We start from the raw sequence: 21552 nt of genomic DNA, 5'->3' as shown, positions 1-21552 counted from the left end.
ATGCTTCCACCATGTGCCTTCTTCCCGGAAGGCCCGTTATCTCCTTGACACATGTCTTCTCTCTTTTTGGTGAAATCTTCCTCTGCATTGATTGGTCTCTCTAGGCATCCACCTTTGGTTTACAAAAGATAGAAGCAGCGAGGGTCGTGGGATAACCGGGCACCCACAAGGCAGCTCCCCGCTTTGGCCAGAGAATTTCCTGCTGGTGAACTCTGCATCACCCCAGCCTGTGGCCCAGTCTTCGGGTTGCCTTTGGGCTCAGATTTTTGGATAAAATGGAAATGTATTCCCAGCCTATTGGAATCTAACCATACCCTTCTGATATTTCTGTATTAATTTCAACCAGTAGTATTCTTTGGCCCTGTCTTTTTGGGAGGGTGCGATCTAAATAGTTGACGTACGCGAAGCGCTGTCAGGCTGCAGCCTTAACTCACAGTCCAGCCTTTGGTGCCGTTTGTGACCAGAGGGTTAGCACCTGGCTTTCGTTTGGCCGTGCACTTGGAAAAGAACTCCACGTATACCCATCCTATGAGGTGGGTGCTGTTAGGGTCGTGCGTTTTATAGATACGAGACTGAGCGGCCGAGGGGTTGGTCAGTCGTTCATGGTCATGGCTTAGCAGGTGGTGGAGCTGGGAGGTGAAGGCCAGCTGTCTGCCTCTGCGGCTCAAGCTCTTACCCCTGAGCTGTGGGCAGCACTCTTGAGCATCCAGGTGATATTTGAGTGGAGGGAGCAGGGTTCGTGCAGAAATCACAAAAGCAGGGCTTTCTTTTTGGCCAAGACGCAGACCTGGACCGAGGGCCCTTGCTGGGGTGTAAAGAGAGGCTGCAAGCCCTGTGCTCCATTCGTGAGTTACGGGGTCAAGAGCTGGGGGATCGGGGTCTAAACCTGGGCCTGTTTTTCCAGCACATTGGCCACCAGGGTAGTTCAGCCGCCTCCACCCTCCACCACCCAGACCTTTTGTGCTCCTTGGCAAGGACCTGAGAACACTCATCACACGGGATTGTAAGATCGGAGCGTTGCACAATCCCAACGCTGGAGGAGTGGTCACCCATCTGACCTTTCTGACCAAAGCAGGACCACCCCGCATCGCCCCCTCCTGTCCAGCAGTTTCAGTGCTGGGGAGACCCTGACACTGAGCAGACCAGAGTTTGCCATCCCTCCCCCAGTTCTCTGAGGTCATTAAAAATTAACGTTAAAGCAGTGCATGCGCATATAGAAAACAAAACCCAGGAAACAACGCTTTGGAGATATTCGTGATGAAAAGTGAAGGTCTCCTCCTCTTCCCCAGGCCTGTTCCCTAGGGTCAGCCTGTGAACCTTGTTTGGTATGTACATCAGTCCATAATTTTTTTGTGCATATGAGAATATGTATAAATGTAATTCTTAGAAATGGGTTCATATTATAAATATTTTTGTACTTTTTTCACACAGTATATGTACCTTTTCATGTTAGTATTTGGAGAACTACCTCTCCCTTTTTTTTTTAACAGCCTCATAATATTCAATTATATGGTGTGGGTGGTCCCTAATTTACTTAACTGAAGTCCTGTAGATATTTGCTTCTCATTTTCCTTATTATAATCAGTGCCTTGATTACTGTTTTGTACATAGCAGAAGAATTGCTGGAGTTTGCTGGTGTGTGCAAAAAATGACAGCTATTGCCACAATGCTTACCCCGTTTATTACCCCACCGGCAGGGAGTGGGGAGTGTTCGTTTTTTCCTGTTCTCACCAACCCCTCAGGTTTTTACAAAATGCTTTGATTTTGGACCACCTGAAAGGCCTCCTTTGATTTGCATATCTTAAATTATGAATAGGATTGAGTATCTTCTCATACATCATTGACCAAATGGACTTCTTTCTCTGTGAACTCTCTCTCTCTTTTGCTCATTTTTCTGTTGGGTTGGTCTGAGGCCATCTTAAATTGACATTAATATTTTAGAGGTGGATGGTATTAGCAAAGCCACAGGGTTATGAGAGCTATGGCTGGGGTATTGAATTTTGGCAGAAGTTCCAAGAAAGCAGTGTTTCTTGGCCATCTGTGAACCCTGGAGAAGGATTCTGCCAATTTTGGATGAAATGCTGATTTTTCCGGTGTCACAATGAGGTGAGAAGTCATGAGCCCTCCATTCCCTCATCTTGACAAGTGTTCGCAGCGCTGCCCTCTGGACCCATACGAGACTGGGGTAGCTGGCGCGTTTGTGCATCTGCTGTGTGCCCAGAGTGTGGGGCTCCTCCCCTGTGGGCGGCCTTGAAGGAGGAGAAAATCTCCTCGGCCTTCCCTCTCTGTCTTTGCTGAGTGTCTGGAGTTACTCTGGACGCCCGCTTTCCTGACTGACTTCCGCAGAGTGGCAGCCCCCTGCATCCTGGACACACTCACGCCTCACGCCTCCTGCCATATACCCTGCGTCCCGCAGGATGGCCTGCAGCTGGCTCGCCCTTCCTCTGGGCCTGGAGCTGAGCTGTGATGGGCAGGACCTGCTTAATTCAGAGAGGGCTTTGGCGCGGGGACCCCAGGGCGGGCTGGTTTCGCTGGTTCATCACTTTTGTCAGGAAGTATTGATATTAGTCTGACCTGCAAGCTTTTCAAAAGCAGCGCAAGTTTTTCTGGTGAATTTTTCTTACTTTGGACCAGAGTGCCTCCTGAAGAACACTGGCCTGCCAGTCAAGTCCCTGCATCCCCAGGGGTACCGACGGATACAGAAGTTTGCTCTCTTGCATACGAAGTTTCTCTTAGTGCTCTGTTCAAGGTGGTCGGACATGGGCTTCCCTGGTGGCGCAGTGGTTGAGAGTTCGCCTGCCGATGCAGGGGACACGGGTTCGTGCCCCGGTCCGGGAAGATCCCACATGCCGCGGAGCGGCTGGGCCCGTGAGCCATGGCCGCTGCGCCTGCGCGTCCGGAGCCTGTGCTCCGCAACGGGAGAGGCCACAACAGTGAGAGGCCCGCGTACCGCAAAAAAAAAAAAAAAAAAAAAAAAGATGGTCGGACTAACCCATGGGGCAGCTGCTGCCGGACTCACCTGGTCCAGACTGGCCAGGGGGAAGGGACTTGTCCCAGCGTGCTATGTCAGCGCGGCAGGGGTGGGCGTGAAGCCCAGGCACCTGGACTTCCGGTCTGGCGTTGTTTACGCTGCGTCACGCTGCACCTAAGTCATACTTCCTCGTTGGTATTTTGTATATAATTTATCACACCTGCCCACTGATAAATATCAACGCACAGCGCCCTGAAGAAAGACTTCCTCTTTGCCGTAACTGTAAATATCACGAGGAAGATACGCTGTTTATAAACCAATTTCATGTCCATGTAAGTCTTATTAGTCATAATATCAGTTTTGGAATTTCTTAGAAATTGTCTTTTTTTAATGCTTTGTATGAAAACCAGCGTTTGCCTCGTAACCTCCCAGGTGAATGTGATCTTGGCCAGTTCCGAAGCAGCACGATGTTTATGTTGATACTCAGAGCTGGTCAGACCTCACATTTGGACCCCAGACGTGGAGACAGAGTCTGGAATGTGCCCAGTGGAGATCAGCCAGGGGTGATGGGTGGAGGCCCCCCACCCATCCCTGTGAGGCCCGGCTAGAGTGCTAGGGCACAAGGGGCAGTCACACAGCTGTCCTCAGATGAAGAGAGAGACGTCCTGGGGCTTCAGGGAGCTGTGGGGAGAACCCCAGGGAGGCAGCTTCTGTCGTGTCCTTGAGGAAGAATGGTCCTAGCTAATGATTCACTTTGTTATACAGCAGAAACGAACACACCATTGTAAAGCAATTATACTCCCATAAAGATGTAAAAAAAAAAAAAAAAAGAACTTCACTTTGAATTTATTAAAAATAAATGGAAATACTTATTTCAAAAAAAGCCAAATGGCTTAAATACGCCCAGGGGCAGATGCTCACTCTCCCAGAGCAAATTCTTCAGTGTCCAGAAAGCTTATAGATGGACGTCCACGTTCAGTTGTTCAATAACTGAGCCCGCTAAGATGTAAGACTTCCAGCTTCTCAGGACAGGAATTAGCCTTGGCTGGTACCAAGCCCCGTGCCGGGCACAGGTGAGCTTTTGTGTCATCTGCTGGGTGCAGGGGGAGTGGACGTGTGTGGGAAGGGGTGGGATTGGCTAGTTACTCACCAGTCCTCAGAGGTGACTTTCAGACGCTTGAGGTAGATCTGGATAAACAGGAGGAGAGGGTTTTATCCATGGGTATTTAATTTAGATTTTAATGGTAAAACCTCTTTGCCCTTTTTCTTCGTTAACTCAAAAGAAATGAGACCCTTTGCAGAGCTGCAAGGTCCCTGGGGCATGGCCCTGACTATCGGCTGCTGGCAGGGCTCAGCCGAGCCTGTGCGCCTGCCCCGAGCACCTTCTGCTTACCTGCGTGTGCCACCTGGAGGTGGCAGAGGATGAGGCTAGTCTGCCGCTCCTGGACCAACCGGCCAGCACAGACATACCCCTGGAGCAAGCAGACCAGTTTCCAAGCCAGCAGATAACTCTTAAAATGTACCGTGGTGGATAACTTTGCCTTCACCGTTGGAGAAGTGAATATATTTTTAAATGCTGTGCGTTATATTTACCTTTCTGCAGGAATTTAAAGTCTGCGTGCGCTGCCCCATAGGTAGGTCGGACCATCAAGTCATACGGGAGGTTGGCAGGATTGTCATTGCGTTGGATATAGACTGAACCTGGGTTTGGATAGTACTTCTACCCCTTACCCTGCCCAGGTTATATATAGACTCTCTGCAAACTGGGAAAATTATATCCCTTGCATCATTATGATAACTAAGCACACAATTTAAACTCTTGATTATTATCCCATCTGGACAGTGTACCAGCCTTAATGGTATGTGAAAACGGACAGCAGGTTTAAAGGCTGATTTGCTACGTTCTTGTCTTCGCCTAGCGTTGCCGGTAAATATGCACTCAGTGGATATTGAGAAGTCCCTCAGATGCGCTCCTTTGACCAGAGTAGCTGGCAGGCTGGCCCGCTGGCCCCGGAGAGCAGTAGCTGGTTGGGTTTCTGGGGGTGTAAATCCTGGTGCTGATCACAGGAACACAAAGTCAGGCCTCGCCCTGCGTGATGTTGGGTTGGTTTTCCAATTAGAACACTCCCTGCATGTGCCTTAGACCCAGATTCCACAGGAGTCCCTTAGGCACCTGCTGTGTGCACAGGTGGTGGATTCCTGGCAGGCTCGCTCCAGGAAGCCATGAGTCATCCTGAGGACAGAAGTGCCAAAGATGTCTTCAGATCCCAGACTGAATGAAGGAGGGTGTCTGACCTTTTAGGCCTTGAGGACTGTGGGGGAAGGTTTTGGATTGACCTTCTGCAGCCCCGAGGAGGGATAGCTGAGGGAGGTGTGAACGCTTGTGAAAATGTCACACCCAGAGCCCACGACTAAGTCATTTGCTCAGGGAAGAAATGGCAGACGTTTGGCCTGTGCTTTCCAAGGGCAAAGACCTTATCAAAGTCACCGTCTTGTACCTCGCTCTTGGTGACAGCGGCGAGGCCTCATCAGAGAGGCCGTGTGAAGACCTGGCCGCCGTGCACACAGCTCACAAGTGCCGGAGGAAGGCGAGCACATCCAGGTCTTCGGAGCCCCATTGACTAAACACATACGCGCACCTGAAAGCGGAGAGCTATGTTTATCTGTGACCTTACTGAGGACTACAGCCTGGGTGCTCCAGAGAGGTAAGGGGGGAGCCAGGGGATAGAGGAATTTTTTGCTGAAAACAAAAAATGTAGTTGAGCATCAAAAGATTACTGCTAATGACAAAACCCCAGACATCTCAAGTTAAAGATTTGAGGGCTTGTCTATGTGTGGGAAGATGCAGGAATCTGGGCTCATTGAAATGAATTCTTTGAAATAGATTTTAATTGTCTACAGCCGGTATCCTGTTTTCTCCATCCTGAGTTCCCTTCAGGGTGCACCGTTGGGGTGGCTGCAGTGGCGGGTGGCTTGATGGTGGGGCGACATTCATTGTTTACCAGAATGGCAGGCAACGTTATTTGTTTACTGAAATGGCAGGCAGCATTTTTTTTTGTCCACACCCCCAATTTTATGCAGTTTCTATTTTTCATACTTATCCTTTATCTTTCATGGCCTGTTTGTTGTCAAGAAACGTGTTATGAGCTTGTTACCTAAACTGCGTTTGTAGTGAATTTAGTTGGGGGCATTGTCTTCATGAGTTTTATGTTCCTGGGAGAGAACAATTCCCGTTTTCTTAATTTCTTCTAATTTTTGAATTTTAGCACTGTTCCCCTCATACCCAGACTTGCTAAGCTACTTTGAGGCCGTGTGTGAGCACGTCTGGAATTTTTTATGATGGGACAGAAAAAAATTCCCAAACAAATCCCTGTCCGCTACATCCCCCTGCCAAAAAACAGAAAACAAAAAAACCCCCAACAACCCTAACACACAAAAACAACTCCAAACCCCTGGTTTCTTTTCTTTTTTCTTTTTTTTACGGTACACGGGCCTCTCACTGTTGTGGCCTCTCCCGTTGCGGAGCACAGGCTCCGGACGCACAGGCTCAGCGGCCATGGCTCACGGGCCCAGCCGCTCCGCGGCATGTGGGATCTTCCCAGACAGGGGCACGAACCCGCATCCCCTGCATCAGCAGGCAGACTCTCAACCACTGCGCCACCAGGGAAGCCCAGAACCCCTGGTGGAATGAAAACTTGCTTTTATGTTGTTATGACCAGGTCATAGAATCATCAACTTAGAGCTCCATTCTTTTTTTTTTTTTTTTTTTGGCGGTACGCGGGCCTCTCACTGCTGTGGCCTCTCCCGTTGCGGAGCACAGGCTCCGGACACGCAGGCCCAGCGGCCATGGCTCATGGGCCTAGCCGCTCTGCGGCATGTGGGATCTTCCCGGACCGGGGCACAAACCCGCGTCCCCTGCATCGGCAGGCAGACTCCCAACCACTGCGCCACCAGGGAAGCCCTAGAGCCCCACGCTTGAATTTCCTTTACAACCTCTTTGTTGGATCGTGGCTGAGATTCTTTGAATACTCCCATTGATGCTGGGCTCGCTCCCTCTAACGAGTCAGTTCTCTTAGAAGCTTGGTCTCACAGCTTGTGCTTTCCACCCTGGCTCTGGGATGGCCTCTCTCTGATTCCGACTTTCATTACAATCTCTGATCACCGGGGTGGCACTGGCTACCCTGTAAACGTGTGCCGAACGTTACCGACTTTTACAACTAGATGACTGCCACCTGTTTCGCTAAAGCCACGCGACTTTGATACCAGTTCCGTCCAGCAAGAAGGGGAGGCAACGCTACGCACAGCAGGACAGGGGGGGCCTGGGGTTCAACCTGGTTCAACCTGGGCTCCCGTCCTCACTGCCGCTTACCGGCTGTGCCGCCCTGAACACCACACAAGCCCGGCGCCCTAGTTCCTTGTCGGAAATGGGGTAATGATGTCGGTCCTGAGTACTCAGCTTATGCAAAGGAGTTTCATAGATTTGCATCAGATGAGCTGCCCTGGGCAAAGGAGTTTCGTGTGTCGTGAAATGCTGAACAAATGTCGTGTGGAGGCTTGCGTGGCCTTTCACCTGGGATTCAGGAAGAGGTGATTATTAGTGATTAGTGGCCTGCTGAGGGTTTGCAGCACCCACGGGGTGGGCGTTAGGTCTGATGGCTCTGGAGTATTCCTTGTTCTCCAGAGTCAGTAGGCACCTATCGTGGTGTTCTAAGCCCATTAAAATCTTTCTCCAAACCATCATTTTATCTTCTTTGCCTCCACTTTATCTCCCTGGAGTTCCTGGTTGTTGCATCAGGTAAGAAACATGTGCGTCCAGACTGCACCTGCAGCTCCCCGGAGAGCCTCACGGAAACAAGGATCGGTCTGGGGGCGGGGGGGCTGGGGTGACCGACAGAAAGTTAACATCATACAGCAGTAGAATTTGTTTTCTCAGAGAGCCGGAAATTCTGTTTCATTCTGGATGTCCTTTCAAAGATGATCCACAGGTTAGCCTTTGCTGAAATTCTAGTAAAGTCAGGGAATTTGTTTTCAATAGTTCTCTTTCGTTAGCTTCTGGTACGTTTCCTCATTTTTCTTTATCTGATGACCTGTCTCCTCGTTCCTCATTAAAGCACTAGAATATTGTGCCCACCTGTGTGGCCATGTCTGCCCTGGGGGCCCCCTCTGTGACATAGCTCCGCATCCCCCTACCTGCCACCGCCGCAGTCCTGTTCTGCCACAATGGTCCCCAGGGAGAAATAGGCTTCTCCTGCACTGTGGTCTGTCACTCTGGGACATGCGTTTGTTTCAAAGTGGTAAGAGTAGGACCGAGGCAGCTTTGATCGTGCATCCTCTGTTTCCATCGAACCAATGCAAAAGCGTTCCCAACCAATGAAGCATTTTCACTTTTTGGAAGACAGTCACCGTATAGATTTAATTCAATCACGTCATTCCACACGTACCTAGCTTAATAGACAAATACAAGAGGTTAGGCTCCTGGCAAATGCTGAAGAATGTAGTCAAAGGCAGCCTGGGAAGTTAAAGGAAACACGATTGTGTGTGGCCGCAACATCTCCTGGGTCCCTGGGACCGGCCGGGTGCCCAGAGGTGAGCAGGCCCCCTCCCTGTCCTCAGGGAGGGCAGGCAGCTTGGTGGATGGGGTCTCTCCAAGCCACTTGACAAACGACAGCCTGCATTTATCAAGCAACTGCCCAGGATGGGAGGGGTTGGTGTTAACTGAACAGGAGGGCCACTGGAAGGTTCAGTTTGCAAAACAATGAGTGATTTTGGGCGGGTAGATGAACAAGGTATCCTGACATGCAGATGAGGACCTGGAAGACGCGATGGGAAATACAGGTTAAGGGGTGATTGTAGAACTCTTGCGGGACTTAAAGAGATGAAGGTAGAAGGAAATGATGAAGGTGAGAAAGGTTTAACAAAAATGGTGATTCTGAGAGTTGTGTTTATTGAGACAGTTCTGCACTCTTTTTGACCTTTGCTAAGGTGAGGTTTCCCAGCCCCGAGTCCTGATCCACCAGCCTTCCTGGAGAGGAGTAACTCCGACTTGGGTGTCGCCTGTCGTAGCATCACTGTGTCACGGCCGGGAAACACAGCCACAGTATGAAAATGGAGACACTGTTATTTCCTAGATAACATGCCTTCGATAATAGTCTCCTTGACAGAACCCAGACCGGGAAGGGAATTAAAATCACTTTTATCCACTTGCATAATAAATGAGCGGGAATGATTCCTGAATTGACGATTAAAGGGACTGGCCTAAAATAATTCAAAGCCCCGTATTTAGGTTCTTTTTTTAAAAAATTTATTTATTTATTTTTGGCTGCGTTGGGTCGTCGTTGCTGCGCGCGGGCTTTCTCTAGTTACGGCAAGCGGAGGCTGCTCTTCGTTGCGGTGCGCAGGCTTCTCATTGCGGTGGCTTCTCTTGTTGTGGAGCACGGGCTCTAGGTGCGTGGGCTCAGTAGTTGTGGCTCGGGTGTCTGGAGCGCAGGCTCAGCAGTTGTGGTGCACGGGCTTAGTTGCTCCGCGGCATGTGGGATCTTCCTGGACCAGGACGTGTCCCCTGCATTGGCAGGTGGATTCTTAACCACTGCGCCACCAGGGAAGTCCCTAGTTTTAATAATTGATGCTCTTCAAGCTGAAGACACTGTTGATTATGAACGTTGTAGATAGAATCCCCAGTGGGAATAAACTTTTGGATTTTTGTGTTCCATGGTGTATTATCTATTTGGGTCTAATACCACTACCGCAGTGGTTTCTAACTTACGGAAGAGTATCCGGAAAGACGCTGTTCCAATGGCGTGGAATAATCTTAGAAAATTAGTAGTATTCCAGGAGGTCAAGCTGGAAGATGTCATGTTGAGAAAAATATATTTACCTGTTTCCTAACCTCAGAGTTAAGCACAGCTTAGAGAGCCCCAGTTTGGCCAGAGGGTTTTTTTGGAGGTTTGGCTCAGCTTTCCTTGAAAAACTTTTTTTTTTTTTTTTTGTGGTACGCGGGCCTCTCACTGTTGTGGCCTCTCCCGCTGCGGAGCACAGGCTCCGGATGCGCAGGCTCAGCGGCCATGGCTCACGGGCCCAGCCGCTCCACGGCATGTGGGATCTTCCCGGACCGGGGCACGAACCCGTGTCCCTTGCAACGGCAGGCGGACTCTCAACCACTGCGCCACCAGGGAAGCCCAGCTTTCCTTGAAAAACTTTTGAACGAGGGTTGTGGAATCCCGTTTCACGTGGTCAGTGAAGCCTTGTCAGGTGAAGCAGGTGTTTCCTGCCAAATTCTGAGATTAAAATCAAGAGATTGAAAAGTAACTTGGAATGGGGTGAGTGGAGAACAGGTGTCTCAAAGCTGTTCAGTGGAAGTTGCAGCATTTGTTTTGTGTACAGGTTTTGCTCATCTCTGGCTTCTCTTGAGGTCCTGAAGGCACCTTCTTCTTCAGGGCAAATGTTCCCCTCAGCGCCTGCTCATGTGTCTCTGCAGACACCGTGGCAGGAGGGAGGTGAAGGGTGGCAGGGAGGGGGACTCTGGCTGGCCTGGCTTCTTCACTGACATCAAATTAGCTTCTTCCTTGAGCCTTTTACTTCAAACAGAACTGACGGAAGTGAAACTTGGGAACCGGTGCCCAGCTGGTTTATTCTTGTATTCGGTACCTATTCGCCAGCATGTATTTACAAGAGACCCTGGACGAGGGGAGGGTCAAGGAGAGTGTGGTTGCTTTCACGCCCCTCGGCCAGGCAGGCACTGGAGGTGACGTGGGTCCAAGCTGTCACTAAAAGAAATTTTTTAACCAAATAATGGTTCATCTTCCTGAAACGAGTTTTGGTTAATGCAGTATTCTGCTTTACCCTCCTTGTAAAAAAAATTTTTAAATGGTGGTAAAATGCACATGACATAAAATTTATTCATTTAACCACTTTTTTTTTTTTTGCAGTACGTGGGCCTCTCACTGCTGTGGCCTCTCCCGTTGCGGAGCACAGGCTCCGGACGTGCAGGCTCAGCGGCTATGGCTCATCGGCCCAGCCGCTCTGCGGCATGTGGGATCTTCCCGGACCGGGACACGAACCCGTGTCCCCTGCATCGGCAGGCGGACTCTCAACCACTGCGCCACCAGGGAAGCCCCATTTAACTACTTTTGAGTGAACAGTTCAGTAGACTTAATGTAATACATGCACGTGGTTGTGCATTCACACAGTGGACAGTCACCATTTAGCTCCAGAACTTTTCTCATCTTGCACAACTGAAGCTCTTTCCCCGTTAGACACTGTTCTGCCTTCTGTTTCTATGGGTGTATCTGCTCTAGGTACCTCAGATAAGTAGGAGCATACAGTATTTGTCCTTTTGTAACTGGCTTGTGTCTCTTAGCATAATGCCCTCAAGGCTCATGCATGTTGTAACATGTGCCAGAATTTCCTTCCTTTTTAAGGCTGAGTAGTATTCCGTTGTGTCTATAATACTGCATTCTGTTTATCCATTTATCCATCTGTGGCCGCTTGGGTTGTTCCCACCTTTTGGCTGTTGGGAGTAATGCTGCTGTGAACACGGGTGTGCAGGTTATCTCTTTGAGACCTAGCTTTCAGTTCTCTCTACTGTATACCCAGAGGTGGCATTGCTAGGTCATGTGGCAGCCCTGTCTTAAGTTTGTTGAGGGGTCACCATACCGTCGTTGCACCGTTTTGCAATTCCTGCAACAGTGCACGTGGGTTCCATTTTCTTTACATCCTCACCAGTGCATGTTTCTTCCTACTTTTTAGGTAGCAGCCATCCAAATAAACGTGAGGTGGTCGTGTTCTCCCTTCTAAAAAACGGTCAGCGCCCAGTTTTGGCAGCCCCAGGGTGTAGATGTTGACAGTTCCTAGGAGCCTGTTGCCAGGTGGGGTCCTGACCCTGTCATCTGTTAAGGGTTATAGACCAGATTTTCTGCCTCCAAGTAGAGGTGTCTTCAGATTTGTAGATAAGCTATTCAATAGAGGGGGGAGCTAAAGATACCAAAGCAACTTCTGATAATTTGTGGTCGGAAAAATACACCAGCCCATCCCGTGGCCCCCACAAAGGGAAGATCACAGGGCTGGAAATCGAGAAATCTGAGTCCGGCTCCATCTCTGCCGTTGGGGGAGCTTGGCCTGAGTCACTTACCATTTCTGGGCTTATTTCTTGAAAACGAGGGTGTTGGGGCAACAACTCAGTCTGGATCCTGCTAGTTTTGGAATTCTCAGGTTCTGCACAATAACCTGGAATTTACTCAGGAGGGGGGAGGGATGCTTTGGTCTTGAGGACAAGAGCAGAGAGCAACATTTCGTTTAAATTATGAAAGGTGCCCTTTCAGTTGCTAAGGATTGAGGAGTGCAGCCTTTATCTTTGGGACAGTTGGAGCTGGAATTGGACCTTGCAGGTCACCTAGGCTGATGTCCTCATCTTACAGATGAGAAGCTAGGATGCAGAGATGGCAATAGCATCCAGTCATGAGCTTTCTCTTTCTTATGAATGAAAACTACTGGCTGGTGGGGCCTGAGGCCTTCTCAGGAGTGGTGCCAGCAGAGCAGTGAGCTGGCGTGGGTTCCGGACCTCAGTGCTGGGCAGGTGGTCACTGTCATTCGGGTGAGCATGGCTCCTATGTGAGGGTGATGAAGTTGGGGGAAACTGTGGGGGATGGGGGAGGGGGCTCAACAGAACCAAAGCCGAGGTAGTATTCCAGGCCTGTGATCTTGGGCGTTTGCCTCATGGCACGTTTGCTTGTCCTTAAGTTTTCCCATCTGAAAGGCCTTCTACCTACAGGGTTATTGTGAGAATCACGTGAACATGAGGCCATGCATATGAAAGAAATCATACAAAAATGTTATTTTTACTGCGGGTACCGCTGTTGAGTTAGAAGTTTATCTCTCTTAGTGAGCCCAGTATGTTAAAATCTAGGTTGACCATTGTGGTGATGATTTCTTTTATAAAATGATTCCCTAGAGGGAGTGTCAAGGTTACAAAGAATCCTTCTCTGTATTGTTCAGGAACTGTCCCCCCTCCCCTTTTGCATGAATTTAGTTAACCTGCGCCACTAAGCAGACTTAGAAGGTGCGTGATCTTCTGTATTCTCGTGCCTGGGCCTTTGTTAGCAGTGGGCGCTGTACAGCTAGGGAGCCAGGTCTTCGCGTCTGAATGTGTCTTCGGAAGGTCTGCCTGCTTCCTCCTCTGAGGGAATCCAGAGGGCGTCGTTTATTAAAGTTGCACAGCGAGCCAGAGGACTTTCTCACACTCTTTTCTTTGAAGCTTTTGTTCACTGACTTAGGTCTCTGGCTTGTTCTGAATTAGAATTAAATCAGCAGTTCTTGGCCTTCCCTGGTGGCGCAGTGGTTGAGAGTCCGCCTGCCGATGCAGGGGACACGGGTTCGTGCCCCGGTCCGGGAGGATCCCACATGCCACGGAGCGGCTGGGCCCGTGAGCCATGGCCGCTGAGTCTGCACGTCCGGAGCCTGTGCTCCGCAACGGGAGAGGCCACAATGGTGAGAGGCCCGCGTACCGAAAAAAAAAAAACTCAGCAGTTCTTGTTTGCCTGCAGGGCATTTGACTGACCACTTTTGAGCCTCCATTACCTGGTTGTGAAGCAGGGACGCTAGTATCACTTCTGCTTGTGTTGTAGGGGGTGAGGTGAGGCGTATAAAGGGTAGTTGGGTTTGTTTTTGTGTTTGTTTTTGTTTCTATAACTTGAAAGGACCAGGCTTGATCCTTGGCCTCCAGGAGGATCTGCCTTCACCAAGTGACAGGAAAACCACCTGGCAAAATAGAGACACATCGTCAGAGCGAGGAAGTTCACAGTTACAGTGTAACAGAGGCTCGTCAGGGCCAGGTGTGCACACGTGCTGCGGCAGCTGCTGGAGACGTCGTTGGGGCCCCGGGGTGGGTGGCGTCCATGTGGTCCCACGTGCTCCTGGGTGGGCTCCCTGAGGAACTGGGCTGTGTGGGCGAGGGCTGGAAGTCACGCTGCGTGAGCCCTGTGTGCTCAGGTGAAACTGGAAGCCTCCAGAGCGTCAAGTGTGCAGAGGGGAGGGCACACGAGAGTCTGGACTCGGCCCCGAAACGTAGGCATAGCTGGGGCTGGAGAAGGAAGGACCCGGCCAGGGAGGGACCACTGAGCAGAGCTGCGTCCCCGAGGGAGGCCGGGCCATTCTGAGTGTCCGAGTCACATCAGGGCGGGGGACCGGCAACTGGAGGGCGGGCCAGGCCGGCTGGGCAGCCAGGCGGGTGTGGCTTACGCCGGGGTGGCCGTCAGAGCCCCAGCCGTGAGGAGGGCCAGGGCTCGGTGCCGGCTGGGCTCCCGTTGCCCTGCGCCCCAGCGGCTCCCGGATTGGCACTCTGCCTCGTTTCTTCTGTCACTGCCGCCTTTCAGGCTGGCATCCTGTCTTGTCCGCACCATCACCAGAAGCCACAGGTTGGTCTTCCTGCCTTCAGTGTCTTTTCTTGCCCGCCTTCTCTACATTTTTAGCACAGCGCTCTTTCTCAGTCACGGATCGAATCCTGATCTTGTGGTTCCCGAGTCCCCGACGGCTTCAGTTGCTACCAAGCACCTTCCGAGTCTCCTGGCAGGTGTCGGTTCTCGTCCTGCCCCTGCGCATTCTCTGCCGCAGGTGCCACCCCCTCTGTGCCTGTGCGCACACCTGTCTGTCTGTGGTGGCCTGTCTGCCTTCCTCTCCCAGGGAGCATCCCAGCCCTGCTCCCCACCCGTCGACGGTCGGCTCCTTTGGGGTGGCTCTCCCCTTTCCCTGGACATAAGGCCCTCAGCGTCTCCTTAAATCCAAGCAGACACAACCACACGGACGTGTTTTCTCCTTCTCTCTCCTTCACGAGCCCGAGTCCCTCCGGGGGACGGGGTCTGCGTCTTTTTAATCTATGTTCCCAGCGCCAGGCCCCTCGTGGAGTGGAGGCCCTGGATGTTTGCTGAGTGGACTTCGGTTGATCGGCTGGGCAGACAAACCGAAGCCGAGCACAAGTGTCCCTCGAGATGTGAGAGCGTCGGGCGGGCAGAGAAGCACCAGGATGGAAACTGTTCAAAACAAAAGTCACTTACTTTTTCCTTCTCAAGTAAAAATAGTCATTTTTTTCTACCAGCATTATTAAACACCTACTCCTTTTGGCGTGGTGGCGCATTTGAAGAGGTCTCAGATACGGTCTCTCTTCTCAAGGGTCTTAAGATTTGGTCTGTAAAACCTGCTCGTGATGACAGAGCAAGAGCCACACGTACCGTGGACTCAGAGAGGAAGAACCTGGGGACGACGGGGATCAGCCCTCCTGGGGTGGTCAGGGTTTGGGGTGGGGAGCGCTGGGTGGGGCCCGTTCAGGGGAGCCGGATCCCCTGAGCTGGGTGTCTTTGAAGTCGGGTATGCGGCGCGTGCACGTTCACCTTGACCGGCTCTAGAGCCTGCCCCGAGTTAATCGTTTGTGCGCCTTGCTTGTGTCTCTGTTTCCTAGGCTCAAACCATGAATTACGTCGGGCAGCTGGCAGGCCAGGTGTTTGTCACCGTGAAGGAGCTCTACAAGGGGCTGAACCCTGCCACCCTGTCTGGATGCATTGACATCATCGTGGTCCGCCAGCCCAACGGGAGCCTGCAGTGCTCCCCCTTCCACGTCCGCTTTGGGAAGATGGGGGTCCTGCGTTCCCGAGAGAAGGTGGTACGTGACCTGGGGGACAGGCTCTCTCCTTAGAGAAAAATCCTCGCACTTCTGCGGCCTTACGTATCTGGAGCTCCTCGCGGACCCCGAGTTTTAGCTTTCCGTTGGAAAGGGCTGGTCCCTGAATTGACAGTGACTCAGAGTTTTCTGATTTCTATGATTGTGTACGTTTCTCCAAGATTTAGCGGCGTAAACCCACTGTTTATTAAGCTCCGGGGGTTCTGTGGGTCAGGAATTCACACCAAGTGCAGCAGGCTGGCCTGTCTCTGCTCTTTGCCGCCTGGGGCCTCAGCTGAAGACTCAGGGCTGGGGGCTGGGATCCTGTGTAGATGCACTTGCTCACTCGGCTGGTGGCCCTTGGCTGGACTCTTAGCCGAGGCTGTCACCCAGACGCCGCCGCGTGGGCTCTCCATGTGGCCTGGGCTTCCTCACACCATGGCGGCTGGCTGCGAGGGCAGGCATCATCCAGGGGAGGGAGCCGGGCGGACTCTGCCTTCTTTTTCTGGTCTAGCCTCGGAAGCCACGTGGCCTCACTTGTGCTGTCCTCTGCTCACTGGGGCAGTCACAAGCCTGCGTGGACCCAGGATGCTGGTGGTGGTCCGGGAGTAGACCCCGTTTCTTGACCAGAGTGACCAATGGAGGTTTGGAATTGTGAGATATTTTGGGGATGTATGTGACTGAAGTGTATGTAGAGACCTGGTCATTGCCTGTGAGGTTTCCTGTTGTGATGAAGAACATATGTTTTTTCTTCAGGTTGACATAGAAATCAATGGGGAAGCCGTGGATTTACACATGAAATTGGGAGATAATGGAGAAGCATTTTTTGTTCAAGAGACTGATAACAATCAGGTAAGGAAGGCTGGGTGGTGAAGCTCACTCCCACATTTTGAGCTTTGAGCAGTGCTCATCTGGGGGCGTGTGTGGAGAGGTGATACTGGTGCCGGCTGTGTGGGTGACGGAAGAGGAGAAAAGCGGCTGTTTACCTGTCCTCGGGATTTGAGCCACAGGGTGAGTGTGTGCTATGTCTACCCAAGACTCAGCAGTCCCATCCTGCTGCGTTTGCTCCCTGTTGCCAGGGAGACAGAGGAGTTGAATGACTCTGGCCTGAAACCATCATCCAAAGCATACAAGTTATACTCGTGTGTCAAATCTCAGACGGATGAAATGTTCTAATTTTTGTCTAGTGAGTGACCAAATCACATTACTTTTTTACTATGAAAAAATGTTTAACAGCTCTGTTGAGATATAATTCTCACACCGTGTGCTTTAGCCATCTCACGTGTACAGTTCTGTGGTTTTTAGTGTTTTCACGGATACGTGCAAGTCATCCCCGCAGTCAATTTTAGAACATCTTCATTGCCTCAGAAATAGACTCTGTGCCCTTTAGCTACACCTCCCCTATCCCTAAAGCCCTAACTCCCCACCACCCTGAGCACTAAGCAACCACTAATCAAACTTTCTGTCTCTATAGATTTCCCTGATCTGACCTTCCATCTGAACAGAATCACATAGTTTGTGGTCTTTTGTGCCTGACTTCTTTCATGTACCATAATGTTCTCAAGGTTCCTCCGTGTTCTGGCTGTGTCAGTACTTCATTCCTTTGTATGGCCGAATAATATTCCACTGTATCTGTAAACCTCATTTCGTTGATCTTTTCATGGGTTGGTGGACACTTGGGTTTGTTTCCACCTTTTGGCTGTTGTGAATAACGCTGTGTACAAGTTTTCGTATAGACACATGTTTTCGTTTTGGGGGGTATATACCTGGGAGTGGAATTGCTGGGTCATACGTAACACTGAATTTACCACTGAGGAACTGCCAGACTGTTGTCCAAAGCTGCTGCACCATTTTACATCCCCACCAGCAGTGCATGAGAGTTCCGATTTATCTATACCCTCATCAATACTTGCTCTTTGACTTGGTGATTCTAGCCATCCTGGTGGGTGTGAGGTGGTATCTCATCATGGTATTGATTTGCATTTCCCTAATGACTACTGATGTTGAGCATTTTTTCATGTGCTTATTGGCCATTTGTATGTATTCTTTGGAGAAGTGTCTATTCAGATCCTTTGATCGTTTTTTATTGGGTTATTTGTCTTTTTATCCTTGAGTTATGAGTTCATTGTATATTCTAGATATGAGTCCCTTGTCAGATAGATGATTTGTAAATATTCTCTTCCATTGTGGGCGTTGTCTTTTCACTTTCTTGATGTTGTCCTTTGAAACACACAAGTTTTAACTTTTGATGAAGTTCAATTTATCTGTTTTCTCTTCGTGGCTCGTGCTTTTGGTGTCACATCTAAGAATCCTTTGCCGAGTTCCAAGTCATGAAGATTTACCCCCGTGTTTTCTTCTAAGACAAACCATTTCTTTTTACTCTTTCATTCACTGGGAAAGCCACTTTGAAGGGATCTGATGTAGAGATTCCTCAGTAAAAACCACTTGAACTAGTTCCTTTATGAGAAGATAGCCTTTATAGAGGAACGGCTCTAAATAGCTCCAGGCTCTAAAATGAATGCCCATAGTTTCAATTTCAGGACAAAAACATCCCAGGCTCTGCTTCCTTTTGGTCTTCCCAAAGGTGCGATGGTCTCTCCCAGCCTCAGCCTTACCACTCAGATGTGGATTTTATACGTGTAGCACATTGTCTGATGCTCTCTAACCCGCTTTATTTATTTAATTATTTCTTTTTGGGCCATGCCGTGGCCTGCGGGATTTAGTTCCCTGACAAGGGATCGAACCTGAGCCCCCTGCAGTGGGAGTGCGGCGTCTTAACCACTGGACCGCCAGGGAAGTCCCTCTCTAAGCTACTTTAAACTATCAGCAGCATGCTTGTTAATCCCCCCTCTTATGTATATATTCTTTACTTCTTTTTTTCCCTAGGTTTTCTTTCAAACTAGTTTATTTAGGGGTTCCATTGTCTCTCCTTAATACATTTTAAGTATTTCTCTTATGCTTCTTCACTCAGTAGTTCACCTAGTTCCGGGTGTCATCTTGATCAGCCAACCATCTTCGTAACAAGATTTATTGACAAGTCCTGGATTTTCTGATAGAGCTTCATTAATTTCATTTACTTCTGATAGAGGAGAACGGAGCTCACGAGCAGCTTTCACGCTTTCCAAAGCACTAGACTCCTCTTGTTTGTTCAGTTCTGTTGCGACTTCAGGCAGACTCAGTAAACAACATCTCCCAAAGCTTCCTGTGTAAAACTGCTGATTCCCACCGTTCCAGTACCGTTTTCTGTTTTTATCCATTCCTGTTTGTCTGTGAATTTTTGCGTATGTGTCAGGCTGTATGTACAGTAGTTACGTTGTTCCATTTTATCTGACAACGCTGTAAGGTCGGGATTATCATTTCCATTTTTCTGATGAGGGAAACAGACTCAGAAGAAGTTAAGTGACTCTGCCCAAGATCACGTAGCTCATCAGAGGTGGAGCCCTACTTTTTACTACTTGTTACCAGGTTTCTGATAAGAAATGAGTCATTTGACAATAAAATGATTGCTATAGTTTTTTAAAAAAACTGGTGAATCATTATAAAACAACTATTAAATTGACAGGCGGTGGAGGTTTTTTTGCTTTTTGTTGTTGTTATTTTTGTTTTTTTGTAGAGAAGAGGGTCGGGACCTAATCATTTGACAGCCACATACCTAGGTGTGCTCTGGTGCAGGTGGGCACTTGGGGCACGGTGTGGGGACACTGTCAGATGTTTTCTTTAGAAATTATTATTATCCTCTTAATTCAATGCATGTTAAAAACACACACATTCTCTCTTACACACACACACACACACACACACACACTAGAGTGCAAAACGGAGTCCAGTTCCCAAGGTAGTGTGATGACTCCAAGCCCATTTTTTCCTCTTTACCCTGGAAATTTCAGACCAAGTTGAATTTTGATAGCCTGAAATAACTGATAATTACCTCACTTTGTTATAATTACAAAAACGCAGGATTCAGTACAAAAGGGCAGTTAGTGACTTGTCAACTTTATGACCACCTGTCAAATTCGGCAGCCACGTCTGCGGATTGCCGTGACCGCCCTGTGCTCCCCACGGCCCACGGTGCTTGGGCTCCGGAATTAGCGCTGGTGGGTCGTCGGCACCACCGGCTCCTTAAACCCCAACTATCGCCGCTCCTTCTTGGAAATGTGTTCTGTCTTTCAGGAGGTGATCCCCATGCACCTGGCCACCTCCCCGATCCTGTCGGAAGGAGCCTCGAGGATGGAGTCCCAGCTGAAGAGGAACTCCGTAGATTGGATAAGAAGCCTGGACTCCAACACGTCAGCCCAGGTCTTACCTCCCAGCGAGACCCCTTCAAGTGGCTCTTTAGTGAAGAAGCGAAGGAAGAGGAGGAGGAAGTCGCAGCTGGACAGCCTGAAAAGGGACGACAACGTGAACACGTCCGAGGATGAAGACATGTTCCCCATAGAGATGAGCTCGGACGAGGAGGCCGAGCAGCTGGACAGCAGTAGGTAAATGTGGGTGAAAGGGAGGGCCGCAGTTAGAACTGGGGGAAGTCATTGTTTAGGATGATCCTTTTTTTTTTTTTAAATTGACGTATAGTTGATTTATAATGTTGCGTTAGTTTCAGGTGTACAGGAGTGAATCAGTTTTTTTAATATATCCGTGTATATACATATATATATATGTATATATCTGTTCTTTTTCAGATTCTTTTCCCTTATAAGTTATTACAGAATATTGACTAGAGTTCCCTGTGCTCTACAGTAGGTCCTTGTGGTTTATCTGTTTTATATATAGTAGTTCGTATCTGTTAATCCAAACTGCTAATTTATCCCTCCCCCCTTTCCCCTTTGGTAACCATAAGTTTGTTTTCTATGTCTGTGGGTCTATTTCTGTTTTGTTCATTTGTATCTTTTTTTTTTTGATTGCACATATAAGTGATATGGTACAATATTTGTCTTTCTCTGTCTAGCTTACTTCACTTAGTATGACGATCTCTAGGTCCATTCATGTTGCTGCAAATGACATTGTTTCATTCTTTTTGATGGCTGAGTAGTATTCCGTTATGTATATATACACCACATCTTCTTTATCCATTCATCTGCTGATGGGCATTTAGGTTGCTTCCATGTCTTGGCTGTTGTGAATAGTGCTGCTATGAACATTGGGGTACAGGTATCTTTTCGAATTGTGGTTTTCTCCATATATTGGCCCAGCAGTGGGATTGCAATAGGATTATTCTTATAAACTTTTTTCCCCCCAGAATTTCTTACTCTTCTGTTAATGCATTTGAGACTGAATTTTGGAGTCCTGCAGGCCCGATTCTAAAGTAGCATAAAGATGGGATGTAGCTTGTGACAGAGAGACAATTGGTAACATCCTTGGTGATAACTCTAGCTTTCCAGGTCAGAACCAAGAAACAGGAGCTCAGCAAATGAATACTTCATGCATGAAACCATTGTTTCAGAACCCGCTTATTCTTATTTGAGCACTACCTGTGAGCCTGGCAGTTGGGCTGGTGGATAGTTGGAGGCCGATCTGTTATAGACTTAGGGCCACAGGTGAATGTAGAACATGACCGGTTTCTCCACAAGCAGACTTTTCAATTTTGATGAGGCCGAAAGTTGAATGGACACCTGCTGTTATTTTTCTTTGCTTTTAATAGTGTGGCAGAATGCTGTTTCTGGGTATTACTATTGTGGTGAAAAATGCCATTTTTAAAAGCCAAAACATTTGTAAAGAATATTTGGTGTTTCATATTTTTATGTAATTCAGTGTAATTTTTGATCATTGTTTTTGTGTCTTGTTAACACAAAAGAAGGGAGAAGGATGGATAACTGAATCGTTTTGCTGTACACTTGAAACTAACATAACCTTGTAAATTAACTGCACTTCAATTAAAAAAAAAAGGGGAGAAGGAACATCAGGATTAACCTCCTGTGTTATTTAGAATAGAATTTTTTTTTTT

The 21552-nt window shown here is 49.0% G+C and overlaps 1 protein-coding gene across 5 annotated transcripts in view; it reads left to right on the top strand.

The window, feature by feature from the left end:
• The window catches only part of LPIN1 (lipin 1), a 72505-nt gene that overhangs the window by 3318 nt on the left and 47635 nt on the right, over positions 1 to 21552 (top strand). For all 5 annotated transcript variants that reach the window (XM_081255016.1, XM_081255013.1, XM_081255015.1 and 2 more), the window contains exons 2-4: positions 15417 to 15617; positions 16371 to 16466; positions 19785 to 20092. In XM_081255016.1, coding sequence (XP_081111142.1) covers positions 15426 to 15617; positions 16371 to 16466; positions 19785 to 20092 — 596 coding nt within the window. In that variant the 5' untranslated portion in view covers positions 15417 to 15425. The remainder of the gene's footprint in view (positions 1 to 15416; positions 15618 to 16370; positions 16467 to 19784; positions 20093 to 21552) is intronic.

Source organism: Mesoplodon bidens, assembly GCF_964165515.1.
Source record: "Mesoplodon bidens genome assembly, chromosome: 14".
NCBI lineage: Eukaryota > Metazoa > Chordata > Mammalia > Artiodactyla > Ziphiidae > Mesoplodon > Mesoplodon bidens.
This window is presented reverse-complemented; position numbering and strand designations above follow the sequence as displayed.